The 16,761-nt window shown below is 43.0% G+C and overlaps 1 protein-coding gene across 1 annotated transcript in view; it reads right to left on the bottom strand.

The window, feature by feature from the left end:
• LOC138516039 (thioredoxin-like) overlaps positions 1-15,799 on the bottom strand; it is a 180,561-nt gene extending 164,762 nt beyond the window's left edge. The window contains exon 1 of the mRNA XM_069630846.1: positions 15,487-15,799. Coding sequence (XP_069486947.1) covers positions 15,487-15,774 — 288 coding nt within the window. The 5' untranslated portion in view covers positions 15,775-15,799. The remainder of the gene's footprint in view (positions 1-15,486) is intronic.
• Between the last annotated feature and the right edge of the window lie 962 nt (positions 15,800-16,761).

Below are 16,761 nucleotides of genomic sequence, written 5' to 3' on the forward strand. Positions count from 1 at the left end.
AGGTGTTTATCAGATAAGTTGTTAACTAGACCTTCAGTATGGGTTTGGGTCTGACATTCTTGAGACTTGATCTGGTGAATCTTTTTCCTGTATTTCTCCCTTCCTCGCCTATTTGCTCCTCTCCCTCTTCCTCCTCTGATGACGTTGGAGTAGTTGAGTTTTTGGGTCCTAAAGGGACATTCTTTTGAAACCGTACTTGTTTGTTCTGTGTATTATTCAAGGTTTTGTTGTCTTTCTTATATCTTTTAATTTCTGCAAGGAAACCTCTCCTTTTGAATTGTATAGGTTCATCTGTTGTGGCTAATTCTGGGTTTTCAGTCCCCTCAGGGATTTCTGATTCGGAATCTGCAACAGAGGTAACTGGTGATATAGTCGGAGTTACAGTTTGTGATAGGTCTCCATCAAATTTTGCTGGTATGTGTATACTCTATTGTTTAAGTAATCTTTCTCATCTCTATAAAACTTTCTAAATTTGCGTAATTTGATTTCATCTTGGTATTACACTAATATCTGATTCATTATGGCAAAGTTTTTCTCTTTGGTGCTGCCTCTTTGAGGTGAGATAAACATTTCTGTTTAGTTATCCAGCTGTTGATCTCAGTTGATAGTAATGAGGAAAAGATTTTTGAATGGGTATCGATCATGGCCAGCATACAGTAATTTGCTGGTTCTATTCTAGCACCCTTCTGAAACATAGGTATAAATATTGCTTTGTGCCAGCTATCTGCTATATATTCCTCCTCCCAGAAAGACGTAAACAGTCTTCACAATATTGGGGCCCAGCAGGTAGGACCTTCTTTATAACTGCATTCGATATGCCATCGGACCCAGGCGCTCGTGAAGGTTTCAATTTTATAATAACATTCATGACATCTTCAATAACAAACGGAACCTGGTATCTATAGCTCCATCCTATATTATCCTCACTGGGGTATTGGGCATTCTCGTTATAATACACTTTACTATTAGAGGTCTCCTATAGGTTAGCGGCTATTGGATTATTCATTTTGGGTTAGTTCTGAGAAAGGTACTGGCTATACAACTACCAACATTTCTTGTTATCATTGGATATGAATATATTAAATAACATCCTCCAATTCGTATTCCCTACATCATGCTTGTATAAACAAAGCCAATTTATATCCCTAATAGCTGCAGCCATCCTATTTTTATTGGTCCAATTTAATTAAACAGATCATTTTATTCTATGTATTTCCCCCTTATGTATTTTTTCCTTTCTTGATTAGTCATGCCATATATGTAATCTTATTGTTTCTTATTAAATAACATTACTGTTGATTTCATAGCAATTTCCAATATCTCTTTTATAGTTAATAAAATGTCCATATTTTCCATGTGATTTAAGTCGTTAATGACTAATGGGCTTATTCCACAGAGCTCATCTGTTTATGCAAGGGTCTGGTCCACGTGATCCGGTCCCTTCCAAAGGGAAACTTGGAGATTCGAAAAACATTTTGGATTACAAAGCCTACTCCTGTTGCTTATTGCTAATATAAGGATATAAGGATGTTATGGCCACTTAACATGGTTTGTATCTGGGTTAGCAGCTGCATCTGTAAATATATAATCTACTCTGGAAGAAGCATTGGCATTAAACCAATTATCCTATGAATTTCCTGTTTCAGGGGAAGTGGGATTCAAATACTGTAGGCCCATTCCCCCTTGGCAATCTAGCCATTTTTCCCATTTTCCCTGTGTAAAATCCCCTCCAGGGGCTTCCTTTTGTTGCGGGCCAATGCAATCTTATCCCTCAATTCATCTTCAGGATCCCTGCCATATCATGGGCTGCCAGGTGACAGTATGAATTGAAGTCCCCAACTATTAGCATCCCAGCCTTAGGATGCTCGCTAGACCAATTGTCAATCGTTTGTTCAACATATTTCATAATGCTGATAGTCTTTATCTCTCCTGGCGGATCGTAGCTGTTAATAATTAGTACCCTTCCCAAAAGCTCCAGCCCAATTATGCAGGCACAAAGAGCAAAAGGAGGTACCATATTTTCTATATTCACATATAGCGAGACTAGAGTTCACTCCTCTACGTAGGCCACCAGAAGGGCGGCCAGCACCAGTTGATCCAGCAAAACGTTGTATTATATATGTCTGCCATCCATAAAAACATTACCACAAAGGCAGATCTCCTGAAAAGCAAAAATAGCACAATCGGTTATGATAGCCCTTCCCTCTAAACTAAGGAAGGAGCAATGGCTTCTAGTGTTCCACTATATCATGGTTATGTATCCTGCTTTTTCCAGATATTATTCCTCATTATATGTCATGGTTTCAGCCGACCGCATTTCAACAACGTTGTTCATGCCTTTGCCCAACCTAATATTAGTACATACATGTCGTAAACTGAGCTTTTCAGTGAGAAGCTAGGATGATTAATTGCAGGCAAGTCGAGAGTCTTTGAATCATAGCTATTTTTATCCTGGAATCGCTTTTTACATATTATAAAATCATATCTTAATTTCAATAAGTGTGCTGTTGACGATGCCACCAATTCAGTTATTATTACAGGGGATACAAATTCTACCATAACCCAATTTTCATTGCTGAATAAGTGCGGTAATTCCACAGAAATAATATCCAGTGTTGAAATAACCCGCAGTCAAGGCACACAGTACAATAAGTCCAACACCCTTTGGCGATTCAAGAATGGACTATTGCTTGAGGTAACTATTTCCACAATTTGAATAGATTTACCTAGCTGTTGGTCTTTGTTAACGACCAACTCAGAACTTTCCAAGGCATCTCCTGGGCTTCTGCCACTGGGTCTGTCTGAATCTGACTGTTATCATACCTATCCCCAGGCATTCCCATGGTTCCCATGACCTTTCCCACATTACCATCTCCCCCATTAGTAGCTATTTGGGATGATCCATTGTCATTACTATAAGCTGTTTCACTATCGTTGAAACAAATGTCTTGTATTTTATGCTCATATCCAAAACAATCTGCCATTGTGCTTCTAGACTGTACCTCGGTCCTCGTGGCTGCAATAGTTGAGTTTGAGCCGTCTACAACCTGGTTGATAGTCTTTACCTCCCCAGACTGGCAACCTGTAAGTTTGATTTCACATTAAGCCATTTATCCATAGGGCCTCTTAAGTGGGGGTCAAAGTGTGGTTTATCAATTGCTTTAGCTGATCTGGGCAGATTCACTTGCAGATCATACTTTGACCTTGTGCTAATACATGAAATATCTCCACAATTGATCATTGGCAATGAACCCCCATTCTTTTTATTTGATTTCATATTACAACTTTTTGTTTATTAGAATTATGTTCCGTTTTCTTAGCCCATCTCCAATTATTTCATTTTCTGTGGACTCTCTTGTGTCTACCATATTTAACGGAATTCGTCCTATCATTCATTGTTATCAAAGTTTTAGGTTGCGCACTAGGAGTGTTACTAATAGTTGTCTTGTGTCGAACATAGACTATGAAATGAGTCGCTATCACAGCTTGTGATGGTAGTATCAGCAATATCTGCAAAAATCCGATCTAGATCCAGTGAGGCTGACAGGTTGTTGTCAATTATGTTCTCACATACCTCTATATTAGAGTTTTTTGCTTTAGTTAGGGATTGTGGAATGCCCATAGATTCTCGACACAGTGGTTGAGTAGCAGATTATTGTCCACCTCTAGAATTTCATCATTGGTAGCAAGTTGTATTATTTCTCCAACTCCTAAAGGGTCCATGGAATTTTCCTTACTTTTGCTCAAAAACAAGGCAAAGAACCCAGTGATTTGTATTTCTTCCGACCCGTCTATTTCTCCTCTGTTTATTGTTTCCCGTGATATGTTGGAATTGACAGAATGCACATTTCTGTTGTGCGCAATAACAGAGAGCAGGGAGGAAGGAGAGTTAGGTGTTCATAACCTGCGTTTGCTCTTTTTTGTAGCATGGGAGCATAATTTAGGCGTCATAGTGAGTACGTTTTTAGATAAGCTAATAGGCTCACTAACCAAAGAATGAAGTAACTCCATCTGGTGGGTCACTCTGTCAACTGGCAACTCCAAACACCAAACACTTTGCTACAACACATTGCGCACAAGCATTGCGCTCGCAAGTGTTTAAGTAGTCCAACAGTGTTGCTTAAAGGTACCGCAGGAATTACATTTTAAAAATGCAGCTCCAAGTCCTCCAGACGACCAAACACAGCCGCACACCAAACACTTTGCTACAACACTTTGCGTGCCCCCCAATTAGATAGAGGGACTCAAATTCTGCCTTAAGTCCCAAGGCAGGGTTTGACACTTAGGAAATGCCACAGGAATACAACAGGATGTCAAACCGAGGAGAAAATACTCGGGTTTCCCATAAGGCATATTTAGGCAAATCCAACCACCCCTATTTAAGACACAAAAACACTTCACTAAACCACAAATCCACCATAACCCACTCAACCATTTGAGCAAAAAACGAATCCATCCAGCTATGCATATATTCATCCAGGTAGCAATGCATCAATCAACAACTTGCTTTGCTTTTTCTAAACAGACTAAGATGAATTGACCTCCCACAAACAATCAACTCCATATCAAGTGCTTCACCTTCACAAAACAAATGTCAACTGCACTACCACATTGTGGCAACTGCACTACCACTCTTCACTAAATGCATAACATAGTCAAAATAAGTGCGATACCCCGCTCCACACAAACAATCCTACAGTACAACACTCAAAGTGCTCCTTCATGCTTAACACATAAGCGGGTAGCAGTACAAAGATAAAAATCCAGATGAGCTGCCTTTGCCGAGACTTGTTTTCCTTTGCAGACTGATGAGTTTCAAAAAGGCTGTGCCAATGCAAAAATCTCTTGTTGCTTACAAAAAAGGACAAGTTAGCTTAGGGACTTTCATGACTGCTCTGTAGCTCTGAGAGTACCATGTTCCTTCACTCCATCCCCGTACATTCGACGTGGAGGTACACCCTGCACACATAGAAAGACTGACTTATTTAGAAGGTAGACTAATAGTGAGCATGATTGTTTGATTCCAGCGATGCTTTCTCAGTCCTGCATGTTATGTGTTATGATGCATCGCATACCTGTCTCCACCCATGAGAGGAAAAGCCGCTTCTACCCAGAGGCTCTTGTCTGGGAGCCAGATTCTGCATCAGACCGTGCTTCAGCTTGCCTTGTTCTTGCTTCATCAAGGTGAACACCCATTGTGTGATAAAACATGATTCAGGGCACACCGAAGCAAAGCAAGCGTAGCCTTGACGAACAGGATCTTTCTGTTCGCAGTCCATGAAATATGTACCTCCTTCACTGAAATCTTAGCAGGTTCATACTTATGAAGATGAGTGTTCCCACACTCCCTCAGCTGCCTTTTAGCAGAAAAGATTGTCAAAAACTGGGATGAAAACCCAGCTATTAGACCATCAAGACATCGGATGTTCACCACCCTCCGTCCTTTCCTCCCCTACTTATTTGTAATTCGCATTGAATATTTTTAAACTTTTACATAAATACAAAGAACAAACTCATATTGTACTAGTACTCAAAGAAGTATCAAATGATACAGCCATACACGAAAAAAGTGAAACATTGATACTAATCAAACACCAAAGTGCCCAAGCACAGTGCAGAAAATGTATCTATTGAATTTATTAGAAACGGGCTATCAACCTATAGGGAGAAGGATATTGTTATTTGAGGTTTGGCTGACAGGTTTATCTGTTTGCTATGAAATAGAACAATATCTCCCTGATTACTGAATTGAATTCCATAGTCTGTCACCAAACAGATAGGGTGGAGAGATAAGGGTTAAGGCAAGGGGTGAGAAATGCCAGCCAATGTGGAGAAGGGTTCGTACCCCCCTCATAAGAACGAAGGGAAGACTTATTTTCAAATGAAAAACTATTTTGAAGTTTTAACCTTAATAGTTACTTGATTCTTATCAATCGCATACATCCTTGCTCACCACTAATCTCTTAGCATCTGAGACAAGAGCTGGCTCAGGATGCTGTTTTCTTAGCTGTGCATGATTTTCTAATGTAATTGTTTGGCTTGCTTAGATGCATGTTTTAATATACTTTACAGCAGTTTCATGAGTTTTCATGCTGCATTGCCAATATAGCAAGCCAAGCGGGTGACTGATGATGGCAAAGTCCAAGAACTCTACCTGAACACAGACCTTGGATCCCAGCCAGATTATAACTGCCTTTGACCTATAGCATATAGTCTGCCTTCGCCTAATACACTCTTCTCCTTATGCCCTGGGTTTCAGGAATGCCCAATCTCCACACACAGATGCCTCCTTCCGTACTAATCATTTTGATTCCATTCACTCCAAACTTGTGGTGATGGCTATCACTTAAACCTGGATTTACCCAAAGACATAGTCTCTGTGGTAGCCCTTCACAATGACTTTACGTTTTTCTCTCACTCCCCTCAGATCTCCAAAAAAGGTGGTGATATTGATCCAATGATTAGCAAGAGCACATATCGGCACCTCTTCCTCACTCTGGTTTTACTCCCTACTTCTTTGAGCATGTCTTAGTCCAGCTCCTCAATCCCATCCCCCCTCGATACTCACATCTTCTCCGTTCCCTTCCACTCATTCATTCCTGAAATCTCTGAATGCGTAACCAATTGCCGATTCAACATCTACTATGGCTCTACACTACGTCATTCTCAACTCCTCAAATATGAAAGTAGTCTTTCTCTCTGCATTCAATACCATCCCCACTCTCCCCTTTCCCCTTCTCTTTCCCCCCTGACCACTTCAACCACCCGGTCCATGGCTCACAATCTTGGGGTTCTCTTTGACAATGACCTAAAACTATTCCAGTTCATCACGGCTACTTCCACTGCATTAGGAAAATATACCCACACATCAAGCACCACAGAACTAAAATACGTATCTCTAATCTTATGCGCAGCAAAGTAGACTACTATGAAAGCCTACTTCTTGGTCTACTACTCTACTCTTTCGCTTCATTCTACAAGGTCTTTAACCTTGTGAGACACACCCTTTTCAGCCAACCCATATTCTCCTCCAGCTGTACCTACCATAACCACACAAATTGAAATTCCTGCTACACATGTATGTATCCATCCATTGTCATACCTCCTCATCCACAACCACCTCGCTGACTGAATCTCACTGTACTCTCCCTTAGGAACTCTCAACTCTGTCTTTACACAACCTATCAGTCTTCCGCCCCACCCTTGCCTACTCCCACTTTTTCTCCTTTTCTCTACTTGCCCCACTCCACTGTAATGCGCCCTACTCATCAACAAAGCCATCTGCTCATTGAAACGTATCAAAATGCAGCTCAAACTCCACCCGCTTGCAATGGGAAGAGCCCTCCAAAATGCTTGCACCCCCCCATTCAAACTATTTGCCCAGCCCACTGCTCCTGCATTCTGCCCTCATGCTCAATCTGTGTAATTTGTTAGAATGTAAACACTAGTATAAGGCTTTCAGTCCCTATCCCCAGCATATGTTCCCACTCGTATCCCTTCACCACCTAGTACACATCATTCAATCAAACATTGCTCTTATGTCAGGGCACCTTACCCTACACCTGCTCTGCTCTCTGTCATTGCCTACTTTGCAACGCATTTTTGTTCGAAATGACATTCTTCAAAAAATATGATTTACAAAGACCCTATTCCGAATAGCACAGGAGTTAAACTTATATAAACTACACCACTGCCTTTAATATTAACATATGAGGAGGTATTCTGTCTGATGAAATAATAGCTTCCCCACACCATTCTGGACTCTGATCTGCACAAACATATGAAGTGCTGCGAAGTGCAGTCCGACAGGTCTGTGTAAGTTTGTTTTGCTTCCCGCCTTCCTCCTCTGATGTGACAAAACGTGCTTCCGGGTACAGTTACTCAATTTTACTCTTTAAATCCTGGTCCATACATGTTTTTTTTTCTCCCACCCAGCCTTCCTCCTCTGATGCTGCAGATGAACTTTAAAAATATCTGGCTGGCAAAAAGTGTTGAAAAATGCTGCCAAGTAAAGTTAGGCAGTAGGACTCTGGAAATCCTGGGCGCTGCAAGTCTGTTCTGCTCTCCACCCTGCCTGCCTTCTGTAATGCCGTGGATGCTGTGTACACAGCACTTGAATATACCTGATTAGCAGTAAGCACCGCAAAGTGCTGCCAAGTGCAGTTAGGCAATACGACTTTGGCAATCCTCTTAGGAAAGTGGCGAATGGGGCTAGTAAGGCTAAAGGAGCATGACAAGCAAGCCTATCTTTCCCTCCATGCACAAGAGCAGCTGATCAATCAGATGGAACCTCCTTCACACCATTGGAAGAAGGACAGAGGCATGTAGAAAGAAGGGGGTCGTAACATGGTTCCTGCTAAAATCTATGTTAAATGCTTCAAAGAACTCCCCAATTTGACTTTTGTTCTCAAGGGCTCCCGCCAAGGTATGTTATGTTTTTTTAGGACATCCGTGAAATGTTCCTCTGTACCCATGAAGCACAGTTTGAAAATGGAGTTGTTGTTGGTTCGGCTTGCCTTTTCTCCTACCGTGACCTTTTATTTAGTAATGGTTTACCACCCACCTTCTGATGGTGCACCCTTCCCTGGAGTGTTTTCTAATTTTGCTGCGACGCTACAATTACAATATCCTCAGCTGGTTATTCTAGGGGACTGTAATCTTTGGGCAGATGTCTTGTCTGGCATGCTGGCTGCAAATTTCTTGGCACTAATGTCCGACATTCATGTAGAGCAAATGGTATCGAGTTCTACCCATTCTCATGGCCACGCGTTGGACTTAATTCTTTCAGACTCTAGGAGTGTTACTATCTACCCAGCCCTCCAAGTGGAATGCTCTGACCATTATGTTGTTCCATTTACGCTCCTTCTGCCATCTATTTCTTTTAGGAAAACGCCACCTTGTTTCCTCCTTTCGGGACAGGAGGCAAGTTGAACCTTCCACTTTGTCCGTTTCCATCTGTGAGCATTATGGTCAGCTCCTGCTGGATCCTGATGTGCACCCCGATTTGCCTTTCAAACCACTTGTGGGGGTGCTGCAGACAACTTGGCCCCTTAGTTCTCTCTTGAGCTTCGTGATTTTAAACTCCAATATAAACAGGCAGAACGACATTGGCGTCATGCCTATTTAAGTATGTATAAAAATGGCCATAAAAAATGCCAACATTGTGTATTTCTTAAATCGTATCTCTGATGCAGGGAATAGTTCAAAATAATTTGTTGCTGTAGTTCGTGAATTGTCTACCCCAGCAGCCTCTGCATAAGTTATACCCGTGTTACAGAGTTTGTGTGGCTACTTTTCAACCTTCTTTAATGAAAAGAAAGCCACGATTCGAGAAAATATTTCTGTTTCTTATTTGGAATTTGTGGTCCCTTCTGCTGCTTTAGGTCCCGTTCTGGTTGGGAAAGGCCCCCTATTGCTGGCTTTTTCCCTGGTTACTGAGGACCAGGTTTTTAAGATCCTAATGCAAATGAAATCATCTTCTCCTAGAGACCTGTTCCTTCGAAAGTTATTATAAAGTGTGGCAAGGATCTTCTCCCGATTCTTACTGGAGCATTGAATTTTTCTATGTCTTCTGGTTTCATCTCTCCTGCGTTGAAGTACGCCGTGGTCTCTCCTCTATTAAAGAAACCCTCCCTTGATCCTGTTGTTCCTGCCAATTTCCGGCCCATCTCCCTGTTCAGTTTTTCTATGAAGGTGTTGGAGGTGATAATAACCCCTCAAATGAAACATTTCCTAGAACATTCAGCGATTCCAAATGTTTTTCAGTCTGGCTTCCGCACTACTATGGGAACAGAGTAAGTGCAAATCTCTGTCATGCCTGCCCTGTCTCTGGTCCTTGGCCAGGGCAGTGTAGGGCTGCCTATTGTGTTGCACCTCTCTGCAGCGTTTGACACAATTGATGCTATACTGTGTCAACTCCTAGAGCAGATTGGGATTGGCGAGGCTGCTTTTGATTGGTTTGGGTCGTTTTTGGATGACAGAACTCAAATCCTCTCTCTTCTTTTCCCACCCCTCTTGCCTGTGGGGTTCTGCAGGATTCAGCCATTTCACCTTTACTGTTTAATGTTTATGTACTTCCTCTAGCAAAGCATATTCATGCCCATGGCGTCCACTTTTATGCATATGCAGATGCCACACAGTTGATCCTTCACATTGATCGGGACTGTGATCTGGTGTCATCTCACTTGAGCAATTGCCTTTCTGCCATTGGTAATATGATGAATGCCAATTGATTCAAGCTAAACTCTGAAAAGACAAAAATGATGATCTGGGAAAAATCCTCTATTGTGTTCTATATATGGACAAAAGATTGTTGACCTACCTCCTGTGGCCCGCTGCAACCCCTGTTCCAATAGTTAAGAACTTGGGAGTGAACATTTCCTCATCGCATTCTATGGTTCCAGAGGTTTGTGCTAGATGTAGCTCTGGTCATTTTACACTTAGAACACTGAGGAAAATTATGCCTTACATTCCTGAGAAGCCAGGCGGTCTCTGCTGCCATATCTGGCACTATGAATTATTGTAACACCTTGTTTCTCTCTCAGCCCAAATTGGTCAAATTCCTGACCCAACCAGAGGCGTAGCCAGGATTGTCTAACAAGGGGGCCTTGAAGCTAATTCAGTTGGGCCCACCACAGTGACATTACAATCTGCAAATGCACTGCTGAGTGGGCATTCACAGATTTTGGGTGGGCCTTGCCCGCTCAGGCCCTACCCTGTCTATGCTTCTGGACCCAACGCCGGCAGGTTCTGAAAAATCCTGTGGCCCGCCTTGCTAGCGGCCTGACCAAATCTGCCCACACCTTTCTGGTATTACGTGATCTTCACTGGCTCCCTCTGGTGGACAGAGTGAAATGTAAATCTATCTGAATTGTTCATAGGGCTGTCTGTGGCTCTGAAACAATGTTTATGCAGAAGACTTTTGTTAAATGTGCCCCTTCTCATAATTTTCGCTCAGCAGATCTTTTGCTTCTTTGCGTTTCTCGGGTGTGTAGGAGTACTATTGGTGGTCGGGCATTTTCAGTGGCGGCTGTGGTTCTTTGGAACTCCCTCCCCCTTGCCATGAGGGCCACTGTTGACCATTTGCCCTTCAGAAAAAGGGTCAGACTTTTTTGTTTGTTTAGAGTGAGTGAGTGTTTTCTGTCACCATTAGTGTCAAGATACCCTCAGATCTATGTCGCGCTCTAATACATTTACTTAATATAATGTTATCCCAAGGAGCAAGCTATGGCATGAATTGTCCACTCATGGGCTTCAGGGTGGTCAGTTACCTGCCATATGTTTGCTGTATAGAAATAATTTGGTCTCTCTAAGGAATGGGCCTGGTGAATGTACCAGGAACTTCCCTGTAGAAGTGAGAGTGAGAAAGTAATATGTCTTAGCGTCAATGATCTTTTCATTATACATCAAACCCCAGGTGGATGAAATGACTTCCCTTGAGGATGAGGACCGACCTTCATGATCTTCTCTTTGCAGGCAATTCTATATTAATTTCTAAAACATTTTGTTTGGTATGCAAAAGCAGTAGGCTTCTTTTTATCCAGCTTGCAAATGCAAGGGTTTAGTGGGAAACTCTCTGAAAAGTAAAGGTATGGCTTCTAGACCCTGAAGGCCCTAATAATTGTACTCCGCGGTGCGCCATTCAAGCAGTTTTATGCCTATGGCTATCTGAGAGGTAAACCCAGTTACACTTCAGGGGGGTCGTCTGCGCAAATCTGTGAAAGTGCTGCAATCTTGGCTAGACAAGGGGGATTAATAAATGAATGATCAAGTCGTTTTGGGGGCTGTGCCATTAAACTAGCCCTAGAGAGTGTGAGGGCCCAGACCCTATCAGCTGCGCTCTATGTTGCAAACACGTGGGGATACAGCAACATTTTTTAAGTGGTTAGGAGAGATAATAAGATATGTAAATCAATGTTAAAACTCTTGAGCAGCATGCCAACTCCCAGGCGAAAACTCCAACTTGGAGTCAAGGGTGTTCAGTATTTGACAAGGTTTCCTTCATTCATTGTTTTACTGAGTTTGTTTATGGCATTTCCTCCATTGTATTCAATATACTTCTGCCTTTTCTTGGTGCTTGAACTGTCCCAAGGTCTGGGCTCCTCCTTGGTTTATTTATGTTTGCACCACATTCATAAACCTGGGATTGGACCAGTTATGGAACAACCCAGAGGCCATTGAGAGCCATCCTAGAGCAGCAAGTGAATGAATATATGAATGTAAAGACACATATTCGCCCTGGGTTCTACCTAGATACCATGGAGTCTGTTTTCACAATGAATTCATATTTACTTCTGAGGGCGGGACTCTCTGTGACTCTAGCCCTCAACAATGTTTTGTTTAAAAGGGGAAATAAACTTAACCTAGCTGCTGTTTCTTTTGCCCTGATGTTACTGAGGACACTAAGCACTTTATATATGTTATCCATATTATAGTGCTATTTGAAAGACTTGGCTTTAACCCCTTTTGTGTTATCTGGCCTTCATACTGTGTGCTGGGCACTATTGCTAAGTAGATGACCATAGACAAAATACGTTGTAACGGAGTAGCAGAATCTGTCTCAGTGGCCTGGAGTATTCGCGATTACTTAGTTTACTAGATTAAGAGATGTTATACTCAATAAAATGAATTTCAAATTGAGTGACAATGACACATTATTTCCAAGGCGGGGCACACTGTGCTCGTTTTTATATGTTTCATTCTGGTTTTTAGTGTTCTGCTGTAATTTTATTTATTAATGTTTGTTGTGCTTTTATGAAAACTATGTTTGGAATAAAGCTTAAATGACTACTACTACGACGACATATGAACTCCTTAATCCATGGTACATTTGTATGCACACAGGTGCTTTGAGACGTCTACATGATTATAGGTTTATCACTATGTAAAAAAACAACATAGTTGCGCCAACAGAATGTATTTTATATGTTAGAGTGCCAAGGCATGGCATTATATTTACTTAAGTACACTTTACATTTCATGGCATGGCATTTCCTATTGGGAATTGTAATTGTTTATTTATAACGCACTTGATACCCAGAGGTTTCTAAGCGCAGACCCGGGGATCAAACCTGTGTTGCACTGCTTTGTCTTGCTTCAAAGGCGATCACGTTGCCCCTGAGCTATCCTCCAGAGACTCAAGGTTAAAGCAAATATGATATGGGTTATTACATGGCACGACTAACCTGCAATGGCGGTGGCAGTCTGGCCGCATATTCTGACTGTGGCATGGCATTTTTGCTCTGGGAATCAATGGTAACACAAACATGATGAGTGCTAATATGTGACTAGACTGGTCTAAGCTGGTGGCGCCAATCTAGCCATATATTCTTACTGTGGCCTGGAATTCTTTTACTGGAATAAGGGGTAGAGCAAACAGGATAAGTGTTATTGCATGGCTAGACGTGCGATTAAGATTTAAGCAAACATGATAAGTGTCATTGCATGGCTAACCTGACCTATATTTGTGGAACCAGCCTGGAAATGTGTTCTTACTGTGGCCTGGCATGTTTGCTGGGCATCATGGGCAAAACACACACAAGTGTATTATGTGGCTAGACTGGCTTATATTGGTGCAGCCAGTCTGGACATGTTCGTTACTGGCATATTTTGGCACAGCGAACATGAACATGTTTTCTGTACTGGCATATTTGTGGGAAAAGGCATCACGAAAATACATTGGAAAATGTTTCTGTGCACTGCTGGTGACTTGCATCTATTGGATTTTTTTATGTGTTAACCCGCAACACCTACTTCAAACTGTGTGCCTTTTCATCCAATTTTTAACTGAAAGTGTGCTGTCAAATTTATCTTTTTAACCTATTATTTAAACAATATTCTCATTGGTTGGTTTGAGCTCCCTTGCTATGCTCGGCCACTCCCACATATTTGTAGGAAACATTCACGCCTCTCCAAATAAAATAATTCACCATCCACCACAGCACTCAGCCTTCTAAAAATAACTTTATTGGAAATTTCACATTACCCACATTACGCTCTTTGTCACATGATGTTTATGACACCCTAAATTATACTGTCTGTTATTGTTATGTCATAAATTGTCAAATCTTACAGTAAGCAAAGTCTCACTTTGCATTGTATCTCTGTGTGGGAAGCTCATGGGTTTTTATACCCAAGTCAAGTATTTCATACACCTGAGATCAATACATTGAGTACCACTAGTGGGTAGTTATGGTGACACTATTCATGAAAGTGATATGTTGGCACATGTACAGAACATCAGCATGTCACCAAAGTAATCACTCGGTGAATTGATACACAAAATCGGCAAGACTGGCCACGCGTTCGGCATCAAAACAAGCCATTCTTATGCGTGCATCAGAAAAGTAAAACTATAGGGCTAATCAGTGAGAAATCATGGAGTTCGTTTTTCGGCTACCCTGAACATGGATGAGCAAGTCGGAGCAGTCTGCAAATCAGGTAATTTCAAACCTAGGGTTCTTCGTAAAGTCCTTCCCTTCATCCCCCCTGCCAGTCAGTCCCCGGTTGTGGCTGCCTTGGTCCTTAGTGTCCTTGACTACTGCAACTCACTTTACCTGGCGCAACATGCCTACCTGATTGGCGCGCTGCAGCTGCTTCAAAATGCTGCAGCTCATTCCATTATCCATCCCCCTTTTGGAGCCCACATGACCCCAGTACTGCGACAACTTCATTGGCTCCCTGTTGCTCAACGTATTCTGTTTAATTCTATGTGCATAATACATCGGGCGTTTTACGGATTTGGAGCAGAATATCTGCAAAGAAAATTTGCTCCCTATCAGCCCTCCCGCACTCTGCGTTCTCTTACCACCCGGCGGGTGGTTGTACCTTATTTTAAGATGGCACGTAAGGGTGGCCGTGCCTTTTCTGTTGCTGCTGCTAAAATGTGTGACCTTCCCCTCCCGCTACGCAACACTACCAATCATCTTGCTTTTCGGCGAGGATTAAAAACCCTGCTTTTCTAGCTTCATTCCTTTCTGCCTGCCTCCTCAGCGCCAAGATGCCCCCGGGTGTACGTGCGCTTTAGAAGTGCTGCTAACGTAACATAACATAGGGCAGAGACCACGTGAAGTAAGAGGACGAAAGGCACGCCCAAGCTTATTGCACCATAGTGCTCGAAGGGTTGAGAACATCTAATGATATGCGTGCATGAACAGAGAACGTGTTTAAACAATGCCCGTGTCTGTTTAATTGGGTATGAAAGCCAAAGTGGAAAGCGGGCAGCAGAACGGGGCACCCATGCCAGGTCTTTCTCGACCATTCCAACGACAGAAGAGATGGCTCACACACCTAGCACCACAGCAAGGGATACTTTGATGTGCCTGGTGAAAGCAAAACGAAGGTATTCACTTAGTGGATTAAACCAGCCATTCAACGTGACGGGCCCCAGTATCCCTGCCATTGCGAGCATCCGTCATCAGTACCATGCAAAGGAAATGCCCTCCCTAACTTCCAATCGACAACTCCAGAAGGCAGGCACGTACTTACCAAGCTGCACACTTCCTTCATCATCTTTCTTGCTAGGCTGTTCTGCTTCCGGTGGATGCGGGCACGGAAGGGCTCCGAGGGGTCAGGCAAGCTATCTGTGGGAAGAGGAGAGAGGCAGCGTCGAGCTGCGCGATGACATTTATCCAGAAACTCCAGGGGTGGGGCCCTGCTCCGCCCTGCCGGAGGTTCCCTGTCTGGTTGCAGGGAGGGAGAAACAAGTCCAGCCCGGAGCCTGCTTGCAAGCAGTGGCAGAGGCATGAGCCATGGCGTTGGCATGCTGCTACGCATTGTGCTTAGGCGGTCTGTAGGGGCATCAGCACCGCCCAAGTGGTATGCGCCATGAAAGAAATGAAAACAGAGAATACCTGAGTGAAATGTCAACAGGATAGGGTGGGAACGAAAACTCCAGTAATACATCAACTAAAAAGGCCAAAGATATAAATCAAATCTATGGCACAGGTCTCTCGCCAGCATAAACGCATAGCCTAAGAGGGACATCATATGGCATGGCTGCTGTGGTCCCTGGAGTGACAATGTGGTTCCATGAATGGCCCAGGAATACTGTACACCCATGGAAGTGCGAGACATTCCACATGTACTTTGGCACAAGTCCTCCTCAATAAGAGGAACCTTGTTTTATAAGCTGGAAGGACAGCAGCTGTCATTGGGCACAGACTGGCGCTAGCCTGTAAGGCAACAGGGGAATGCCCGATTCAAAAACACAAAATGCTAGTGTGGGCCAGTTTTTTTGGTCAAGTGGGCCACTTTTGTGTCCAATGTGGGCCAGTTTGATGAGCTACTTCACTATGTAGCTAGTAGTTTTGTAGTGTTACTGAATACATAGGGCCTCATTCCGAGTAGGGTGGTAAGGGATACCGGGCACCGTTAAGGAGACTGGTGCCGGTAATCCCTTACCACCCTTCTACGAGGTCCCTTAGCGGGTCCCTCCTTTAATGCCTGGTCTGACCAGGCGTTATGGACGGGACCCGTTAAGGGACTTCAGAGCTAATAACAGTACTGCAAATTGCGGTACCGTTATTAGCTACTTCCCCATTCCCATCGAGCCCTATGGGGGCTCAAATGGGAATAGGGAAGGGCTTTTTCAATGGGGACTTACCGGTCCCGCAAAGGTCGGACTACACCGGTAAGTCCCCATTGAACTAAGTCGGAGTCGGTACCGGTATGGGAGGTAGTCATGGTGCAAATAGCGCCATGACTACCACCATACTCGGAATGAGGCCCATATTCTTTAAAATGCGAGATTTGCATCACATT

Source organism: Ambystoma mexicanum, chromosome 6q (assembly GCF_040938575.1).
Source record: "Ambystoma mexicanum isolate Mex_15411 chromosome 6q, UKY_AmexF1_1, whole genome shotgun sequence".
In the NCBI taxonomy this organism is placed as follows: domain Eukaryota; kingdom Metazoa; phylum Chordata; class Amphibia; order Caudata; family Ambystomatidae; genus Ambystoma; species Ambystoma mexicanum.